The sequence below is a fragment of the Psammomys obesus genome, unplaced genomic scaffold (genome assembly GCF_907164565.1).
Source record: "Psammomys obesus unplaced genomic scaffold, mPsaObe1.curated_primary_1811, whole genome shotgun sequence".
Taxonomy (NCBI): Eukaryota; Metazoa; Chordata; class Mammalia; order Rodentia; family Muridae; genus Psammomys; species Psammomys obesus.
Window position 1 is genome coordinate 3,754,569 of NW_026596225.1, and position 9,882 is coordinate 3,764,450.

At 45.4% G+C, this 9,882-nt stretch overlaps 1 protein-coding gene across 1 annotated transcript in view; it reads right to left on the reverse strand.

The window, feature by feature from the left end:
- Simc1 (SUMO interacting motifs containing 1) overlaps positions 1-9,882 on the reverse strand; it is a 27,933-nt gene that overhangs the window by 8,531 nt on the left and 9,520 nt on the right. Inside the window, exons 2-6 of the mRNA XM_055595861.1 lie at positions 9,296-9,882; positions 7,058-7,290; positions 6,369-6,438; positions 3,130-3,284; positions 337-495 (exon numbers count right to left, since the gene is read on the reverse strand). The exon at positions 9,296-9,882 is cut by the window's right edge and continues 1,081 nt beyond it. Of these exons, the coding sequence (XP_055451836.1) occupies positions 337-495; positions 3,130-3,284; positions 6,369-6,438; positions 7,058-7,290; positions 9,296-9,882 (1,204 nt within the window). The remainder of the gene's footprint in view (positions 1-336; positions 496-3,129; positions 3,285-6,368; positions 6,439-7,057; positions 7,291-9,295) is intronic.

The following is a 9,882-nucleotide window of genomic DNA, read 5'->3' on the forward strand; positions in this document are numbered from 1 at the left end:
ATATAAATATAACTCTCTTTGTCATTATTCAGAGCTGGGGCAGGCACAGAAAGTCCCTATGGTTTTAGAGAGGAAGTTCTAAACCAGAACTTGAAGGTGAGGAGGCTTAGCAGTGAGACTGTGAGCAGCTGTTCCTCTTTTCTTCGGATGCATCTAGGTCCTAATATATGCCACGCAAGTATTCTACATCATTATACTCCTAGCCCAGCTAAGTATTGTATGAGAATCAGACGATGTTACAAGAGTTGGTAGTTTGGGGCAAGCTGTTGGGACCGGCCCTGTTCGTTAGGCACCAAACCCTCAAAGCCTTGGCGACAACTCTTTGCCTGCTCTTACAGCTGGTTGGTGTTCCTGGTCAGGTTCGGCTGGGGAGACAGATGGTCACCGGTAGCTCTGAAGACCCCTGCTCCTGCAGAGGCCTGGGCTGCATCTGGGGGGGCGGGCGGCGCTCGTTCATTTTCAGTCACTGCTTTGACCAGCCACTTGATAACATCTCTGGAATACAGAAGCAGGGTAAGAAGGAAGGTGTGTACTGCTGCTGTGAGGACAGTGCGCAGGCCCGCACACCCACAGTGGGCTCCTGGACCAGGCCCGCACACCCACAGTGGGCTCCTGGACCAGGCCCGCACACCCACAGTGGGCTCCTGGACCAGGCCCGCACACCCACAGTGGGCTCCTGGACCAGGCCTGCATACCCACAGTGGGCTCCTGGACCAGGGGAGTCCTCCAAAGGCAACAAGAGGACCTTTGGCTATTTTCAGTATTAAACAAGTCTAACAAAAACCACACAGTAACCTGCAGCATAACATTTTCTTTTTCTTCTTTTGTGGTTCTGGAGACTGAGCCTAGGACCTTGTGTGTGCATGTTAGCCAAGCATTCCACCACTGGGCTGTACCTAGCCCTGAGCACTTTCCTAGAAGTTATACAGTAGGTACATTTTATCACTGCTGTGGCAAACAGAAACACCTCAGGGCAGGGAGAATTTATTTCAGCTCAGTTTTAGAGGGTTCAGTCAATGGTTGCCTGGACCCATGCAGTCAGGCACAACATCCTGGTAATAGGAGCAACGTGGGGAAGGCTGTTCTTCACTTCTTAGTGGATAAAAAACAGAGACATGGGGAATGTAGAAAGTGGCCAGCATGAGCTATAATACCCCGGACAGCCCCCACCCTGTGACCTCCCCAATTAGGCCAACACCTCCAAAGAATGTGTATTGTGAATTCATCAAGGACCTAACACATTCATTAGGGCAGAGGCCCCAAGGTCTGTCTCTGGAAACACTGTGCTTTACTAATCCAGACAGCTGGACATCAAACTTGGCTACCATAAGTTACTATGGAAACGCTGCTTTCTGAGCAGCAGCACTGCTAAATAGGTGGCGCGTGGGACTAGATGACCGGGAGGTCTTCCGAGCTCTCCGCCACATGCATCGTCATCAGAGGAGGAGCCAGGGCTTGGAGGAGGTGCAGTGCACTCATACTTTGCACAGGGCTCAGGCCCCACCAGGAAGGCACAAACATCGCATACGGTTAAAATTTATTTTGATGATTATTGATTACTTAAGTAACCAGGATTTTTAAAAAGCTGTTGAATACATACACCTAATTATTTCCCTCCTAAAACCACAGTAACACTAGAGAAAATAAAACTGTGAAGTACTGAGCTGGGTGTCTGGCACACACCTTTAACACCAGCATCTGGAGGCAGATCTTAGAGTCTGAGGCTAGCCTGTACTACACAGTAAGTTCCAGCCAGCCAGGGATACTTAAAGAGACTATGTTTCAAAAACCAAAAACAAAGAAATCAAGAGGCCAAAATAACTAGAACCTCATTCCCCTGCCAAAGGCAACTAACTTGGGAAAAACAGATGACAATTATAAAAGATGAGAGATGTGTGGTTCCAGATTTTAAAAGGGGACTATTATATGCTTGTTTTGAATAGAAACAAAACAAGGTAGGGTGACCCCGTGAAAAAGCATATTTTCCAGAAACCAAGGATTATTTTCACCCTAAACTGGCCAGGATGCTGAGCACAATTCGTGAGGCATAACTGTAGACCTACACCAGCAGAGCTCTTTCCAAACAGCTTAATACTCCTTGTCTTTTGTTTTGTTTGTTGTTGTTTTCCCTGTGTAGCCCTGGCTATCCTGGAACTTGCTTTGTAGACCAAGCTGGCCTCGAACTCAGAAATTCGTCTGCTTCTGCCTTCCGAGAGCTGGGATTAAAGGAATGAGCCACCACTGCCCAGCTTTGCTTCAGATATCTTAGCAGCACTCTGGCAGCTAGAAAACAATTTCTTCAAAGTTCTGCACAAAATTTATTTCTAAATATCTAAACTAAACTAAAAATATTTAGTCTACTTATTAGTCAATACATGAGAGAAAAAGTTATTAGCAGGCATATGAGATCTCAAAATTTTTACTTTCCATGTAATCTTCAGAATAGAGTCCACTTGGTCAATTTAGAGAGGTTTCTTTTGATTCTTCACAGTTTTTGGTATTTATCCCATTTATGGTATTTATTGATGAGGAGAATCTCAGCCTTTTATAGTCTCTGGGCTCACCCTGCGCAACTGAGAAACAGGTAGCTTTGTCTGTGAGGATACTCCCCAAAACAATTAGGCCTTGTGCAGGCTGCGGTGCTGCACGTCTGTGATCCCAGCGTTTGAAGAGGCAGAAGCAGGCACATCTCTGAGCATTCTAGGGCAGCCTGGTCTACAAAGCAAGTCCAGGACAACAACAACAACAAAAACCCAAAAAACAATTAGGCTTCACAATTATGGAAGGTCTTCTCTATTGAATGGTCCAATCTGCTGAAGAACACAAACTCTGAGCAGGCTACTGAGAGATGGTAAGGCTGAGGCAGGCAAGCACTAGCTGGACAAGCGGCTCACTGGGGATGCAGCCTTGGGGCCATAAGCTGCGTTGGCCCCTTCCTTTCCCTGATCTCCCTTGCTTCATGGCTGCCATGAGCTGAAAGCTCTGTTCCTGTCATGACAGATCAAACCTCTGAAACTGTGAACTGAAATCCTCTTTCCTTGACACCTTTTCACACAGCTGTAGCAGCGACAATAAGCTAAGACCCTGGCCTTGGCCTGTCGTTCTTGTCATGTCCCAGTAACTGATTACCTGACGTTGTGGGGCTGTTTGTCACAGGACAGAACAGTGTTGGCGATGGACTGCTGTAGGTGCTGGCGCTGTCTCCTCAAGATCTGCTGGAAGTCATCTTCCAGGGTCTGCACTACATAACGCAGAAAAAGGACTCGTCCCGGCAGAGTTTGTCCCTGTGAAGAAAGTCAGCAAGTTTGTGTCAAAGAGACATGTGTGGGGGACAGCAGGTGTGCTGAGTCAGCACAACAGCAGCGACCTATGAGTTTTCCACAGTGGCTGCACCATTTGCAATTTCACCAGCAACAATTCGCTCACTTCTTTCTTCACAGTCTTGCCTTAACATTTGTGGCCAAAGGACAGGCACAGTTGCACGCCTTTAATCCCAGCACTAAGGAGGCAGACAGGCAGATCTCTGTGACTTTGAGGCTAGCCTGGCTACAGGTATATACAATACAACCACACCCGTTTTTCACCTGTGTGCTGGGGATTTGTCCTAGCATGCCCTCCCTCATGCTTGCACAGTAAGTGCTCTGACCTGCTGAGGCATCTTCCCAGCCTTGTGCACTATACTTAAAAAACCTTTTTGTGTTGGACAGTGGTGGTGCACACCTTTAGTCCAAGCACTCAGGAGGCAGAGGCAAGATTTGAGTTCAGTTCAAGGTCAGCCTGGTCTACAGAGTGAGTTCCAGGACAGCCAGGGCTACACAGAGAAACCTTGTCTTTGAAAAAAAAAAAGACCAAATAATTATGCTTATTTATTTATTTACTCATTCATTTATTTGAACAGGCACATGCGTACACAAACATGTGTGGAAGCCAGAGGACAATCCACGGAAGTCAGTTTTCCTTCTGCCAGCAAATTAGACTCAGGCTGTCAGGTTTGACACAACTTTCTTTACCTGGTGAGCCATGCTGGTAAAGATATGCCATACTTTAAATATATCTTTTAGCATGCCATGATTTTTATGTGGCAGTTAAAGGTCAAATGATAAAAGCCTGGTACGGTGTAACTGTCTTTCCCCAAGTGGCTTGTCCCTGTTTCTCCTCAGAACTCATGATCTCTTGCCCCTTGTATCTGCCTGTGGAGCTGCAGGCACTGTGGGTAGTTCTAGCACACTGATACTACGGCCTGTTTTTAAAACATTCTATTGTTTCTGCCCATGCTCTAACATAGACAGGACAAAGACCAATCTCTTGAACAGCCTGACAAACTGGCACACGTGGAGCATGGTAAATCTGTCTCTAGGAAGGAACTGGAGACTGAGTGGATTCTTTCTGGATATAGCTTGTTACCCTGAGAAAGGGGAAGGACCTGGGCATGGCAAACATTACAAAATTGCTGCCTTTATTGATGGATATTGTCATGGTCATGAGTGAGACTGTACCTGCAGCCACTCAGGTTTCTGGAACTCTCATAAGTCTTGTGGTCCATGTGCTATGTGGTGGCTTGAATAAGATGTCCCCCATGTCTCGGGCATGTGAGTGCTTGATCCCCAATTGGTAGCTGTCTGGGAAGGATTGGGGGCAGGGCCCTGGGGTGGGCTCTGAGGTTCCAAAAGCTCTTACCTAGATCAAGATATAAGCTACCAGATGTTCCTGCAGTCATGACTGCTCCCCCATCATGGACTCTAACCCCCTGGAACTGTAAGTCACTTGTATTGTATAAGAGTTTTGATGTCCTTATGTCTTTTTTTTTGTTGTTGTTGTTGTTTTGAGACAGGGTTTCTCTGTTTTAGCCCTGGCTACCCTGGAACTCACCAGGCTGGCCTCAAACTCACAGATCTACCTGCCTCTGCCTCCCAAGTGCTAGGATTATGTCTTAAGCTTTGTTGTGCACATGGGATTTGAGTTAATTATCAACTGTTTTCCAAACTGTTCTGTACTTACATGTGCCTAAAATAAACTACCCAGTGTCAGACTCTTGAAGTTTGAACCAAGACCAGCTACTTATTGAGTAGGGCTGAATCTAATTTCTTGCTTGTCTCCCCTGGACTGATACTCTGCTGGCCTTGATATCTACAGAGACTTCCTCACCAACTCTAACAATGACTATGAGTTTTTTGTTTTTTAATTTGTTTTTTTTTTTGTTTTTGTTTGTTTTGATGAATGTGGAGGACTGTGGGACATTGGACTCAAGAGTTTTCTGAGAGGAACAATATTTGCAACTAGGCCAGAGACTAATCTTGTGATATTTTGGCAAAGAACATGGCTGCCTTCTGACCTTATCCTAAGAACTTGCCCAAGGTTAAACTGAGAAGCATTTGACTAATTTCCTTGACTAATTCCAGAGAGCCTACTACTGATTCTGTGTTGTGGGTATTAGTAATCACTCTTATTTAGGTCTCCAATGATGGAAGGCAAGTGGGGCAGAAAGAATACAAGATGTACACTTTGAGAAGACAGGCATCCAGGAAATGTAAATGTTAGACCTAGCCTGTGCTGAAAGGGATAAGGAGAGTAAGAGGGCCTGACCCACATTACAATAGAGGGCTGCCTTCCCGGAAAGACCCATCCAAGTAAGCCCCCAGTGTCTGAAAGGAAAAGGAATGAGGAATTTTCTGTTCCTAAAAAGAAACAACTAGAGCTGCGGCAAATGTGACTCAAGGGGGACAGAGTCCATCCCAAGCAAGACAGAATATGGAAAATTTCTGGATTACTAAGTTTGTAGCATTTGCTTTTGTTTATTTCTTTAGACATTTTGCCTACTGTAGTGTTCCCAAGTATAGCAGTTGACAGCTCCATATAATGATTTCAGCAGATACCCACTCACCATCGGTACTGGGCTTGTTCATACCTCTCAGCAATTATATTGCATTTCTGAGTGGTGCTATACTATAAAGATTTCCCCCTCCCTGGCCATGATGGTCTCTCCCACATGTGTTCTAGCTCATGGCTATGTCTGCCCAGCTTCTTTACACAACACGCTAATGTTTTCCTCAGATCATGCTTCCCCTGTTTTCATAGCTAAGGAGCAGAACTTTCTCTACTTATTTACTAGCATTTTAATATTATGTCTCTGTAGTACTGGGATTGTACTCAGGACCTCATGCATGGTAGCAAGTATTCCACCATTGAGCTGTGTCACTAACTCTTTCAATAATATTTTTAATTTGATCTCAAGTAGAGAAGACATGAACACAAGTTGTCTTCTGACTTCCACACACATCACGGGGCTCTCAAATACACTCACACTCCACCCACACACAAATGTAATTTAAAAATTCCTCTGCAAGATATATCCTCATGATTTGTGTTACCTCTTCCTCCATGACATAGGTGAGCAGTTTCCAGTCCCACTCCACTGTCTTGGCATTGGCTGGATGCAGCCTGAAAGTCAAGTGGCATATTAGAATTCTGGAAAATGCAGTGGCACAAGGGGCAGGGTCTGGAAGGTGGCAGGAGAAAAGGCCTCTTCTCATCCTAAGTGTCCTGGCCCACCCTCCGGTACCACATCTCAACCTGGACCAGCTCACAGCCAGCAAGCTTTACCTGCCAGGGCTGCATGAAGCATGTGATTTGTTGAGCTCAATCACAATATCCTATTCTTCAACTCACTGTCATTGTCTCAAAAATGGTCTCATATGTCATGCCATGCCAATTATAATACAACTCAGTTTCAGAATTGTGAAACTATGGAAGCTGATTTTCTAACTCAAAGTACTATAAGAATCTGAAGCTAAAGACCACAGAACCAAAGCAGGGTTGAAAACTGGGTCCCAGTAGCCATTTATAAAAACAGTATCAAGTAACGTTCCCAGGCTTCTAGTAAAAATAAATCATTAAATTCTTTTCCTGGCAATTGAAGCCAGTTGATTGGGTTTCCTGCCACTTGCAGTTAAAACTATTAAGGAAGCTCCCAGGTCAGATGAATAAAGCTTGGATGGGAAGCTGTGCCGGAGTCTAGGTTCCCTAGAAGCCTTGAGCAAACAGCTGTGACGAGTCATACTGTTGAATTTTCATGAGAAGCATGTAGGCCTCCTTGAGGACATCCACAGTCTCGGAGCCACTGAGCAGGATTTTCTGGATGATGTGAGCCACAATCTCCCTGGGTGGGTAATGCTGGGGAGACACGAAGTCCATGAGAAACTGCACAGTCCCCAGAGGGAAGTTCTCTTCAATTGTGTTTGTCACCATTCTTAGTCTCCGGTGAGGGATGGGCTCTAATTTCTGACCCTTGCTCTGTAGAGACAAAGAGATAGACAGGCATCAGGGCGGGCTCTACACCCCCTATAAGAGGCTCTGCGACAGGGTGAAGACAGCCAAGTTTTCTTTGCACTTGAAGTCTTTTATTAGAGAGAGGTAAGAAAGCTCTACTTAAAAACCAACCAACAAACAGAAACTCTTAAGATGTGGGGCAGTCACAAGACAGAAATTCTACACACAACACGGCCTCACCCGCATTAACATGCAACAGAAAAGAAAACGCCAATTGCCAAGGGCAGTCTGAGATGGGTGTTAAGTTTCTGAACTTCCCGCCTGCACCTTCTATGTGCTAGGGTTATGGGCACAGGAGGCTAGGGGTAGGGACAAAGGTATATTAGATACTTTAATCAGATATGATTTGGGCATATCGTATTGCTTAAAGAATGAAGACCACCTTCTTCCCCCGCCCCTGGTTTTTTTTTTTTTTCTTTTTGAGAAGGTATCACATATCCTGGGTTGATATGGAATTTACTCTGTTTGCAGCAGAGACTGGCCTTAACCTCCTGGTCCTCCTGCCCCCGGCTCCAAGGACTAGACTCACAGGCATGTACCACTATGGATGGTTTTAACCATTACATTCTATAAACAAAACCAATAACAAATACATATGTTAAAAAATCCTAATTACTAAAAAAATTAAAATGATCACATATAAAAAAGGGAATTGGGCCAGGTGCAGTGGCTTCCACCTATAATCCTAGTGCTCAGGGAGGCAGGCGCAGGTGGATCTGTGAGTTCGAGGCCAGTCAGGTCTACAAGGTCCAGGACAATCAGGGCTACACAGAGAAATCCTGTCTCAAAAAACCAAAAACTAAAAAGGCAATTGGGAAGGGAATGCATGGAACTATTCATAATAAATGCTTCCTGATAGCACTATGGGTGACTTTAAACACATTAAATAATCACCTTTTAAAAGAGATTTATTTTTCTTTTGAATTTTATGTGAGCATGTGTGTCTGGATGTGGAGTTTGTGCATGAGAATGTCATCTCAGACGCAGAAGAGAACAGTGGGTGCCTTGGAGCTGAAATTACCCCAGGTCATGACCCAACCTATGGGAGTGCTGGGGACTGAGCTTGGGTCCCCTGGGAAAGTAGCAGGCACTATTAAGCACTGAGCTCCCTTTCCAGCCCTACCTTACTGGCTTTTAAAAATCACATTTCGTTTATGTATTCATGTATTTATTTGTGTGTGTGGTTATGAGCACAAGTGTATACCACAAATTCGAGGATCACAGGACAATTAGTGGGAGTCAGTTCTCTACTTCAATCATGTGGGTCTGAGCCATAGAAAACAAGTTGCTAGGCTTGGTAGTGAGTGCCTTTACCTACTGAGCCACTTTGCTAGCCTGCCTGACTTCTGGCTTTTGAACTACTTTAAACAAATTTTAAGGCTGAGGGTGAGGTTTCAGATAACAAAAAGGTTTCATGCTGTGAGACTCTAACAACATTTTTGTCCATATATATCTAATTTAGTTCTCACAGGTCCATGGAGACGAATGGAAAATGGTATCCTTATTCAAGTTTTAAAATTAAAATTTTACTCAACTCTCTTCTTCTAGACATCCATACCAGGAATGATTTTAGGTAGTCAAGTGACAAGAGTCTTCTGGCTGTGATGTGGGAACTATATGGGCCTCAGGAAGGAGGAGAAAGGAATGCAAGAGTCTGACAAAGGCCAACAACAAATCAGACCAAGCATGCTCTTTATACACGCTCCCTCATTTGGTGGCCCTGTGAGGTGTGTCTTACCTCTCCTTTACACAGGAGGCCAAGGCTCAAAGAGAAGGGAGACGTGTACAGTGCTGGTTAAGTGTGGGTTGAGATCGGGTCACAGATCTGACTGCCCCCTCAAGTGGGGGAAAGATGACAAGTGTCTGTGTTTGACCCATTCTCTAATCCATGGACTCTGAGTTCCAGCAATCTTATCGAAGGCCTATGGGAAGGGACATGACCCCAAGGGGAGCAAGGAAGTTCGCTTACCTCCCGTGTGTCTTTGTCTGGAATTAAGGTCTGGAAGAAGAGATGATGGACTGGAGGTCGTAAGAAGTATTTCAGTCTATGCAGGCAAGGTCTACTGTATACCCCAACGTGTGCTATTTGTCCTTGTGTCTGGGAAGACCCAGGGTTGGCAAGCTGTGGCAGTGATCTCTCTTTTTTGGCCGAGCTGTCTGTGACAGAGAGCCAAGGAACTTTTTCTACAGAAACATCAGACTGTGAAGACAGTGGGCTAGCAGAGCAACCTGGAGAGGACGGAGCTGAGCTATCCATCAGAGCATCACGACTCTGCATGGCATCTGGGGAAGACTTTGGCCTGTCTCTGGCTAAGTCCACTAACCCTGGTGGTGAGCACGACACATCTCCTGGTAAGTGTGCTATATCTACAAGTAGCTGTGACATACTGCCTGGTGATTGCAATGCACTGATAGGTGACAGTGGCACACCTGGTGACTGTCTCACACCTCCTGATGGTGGTAGCACACCTGGTGACTCTATCACACCTCCTGATGGTGGTGGCACACCTGGTGACTGTATCACATTTCCTGATGACGGTGGCACACTTGGTGACT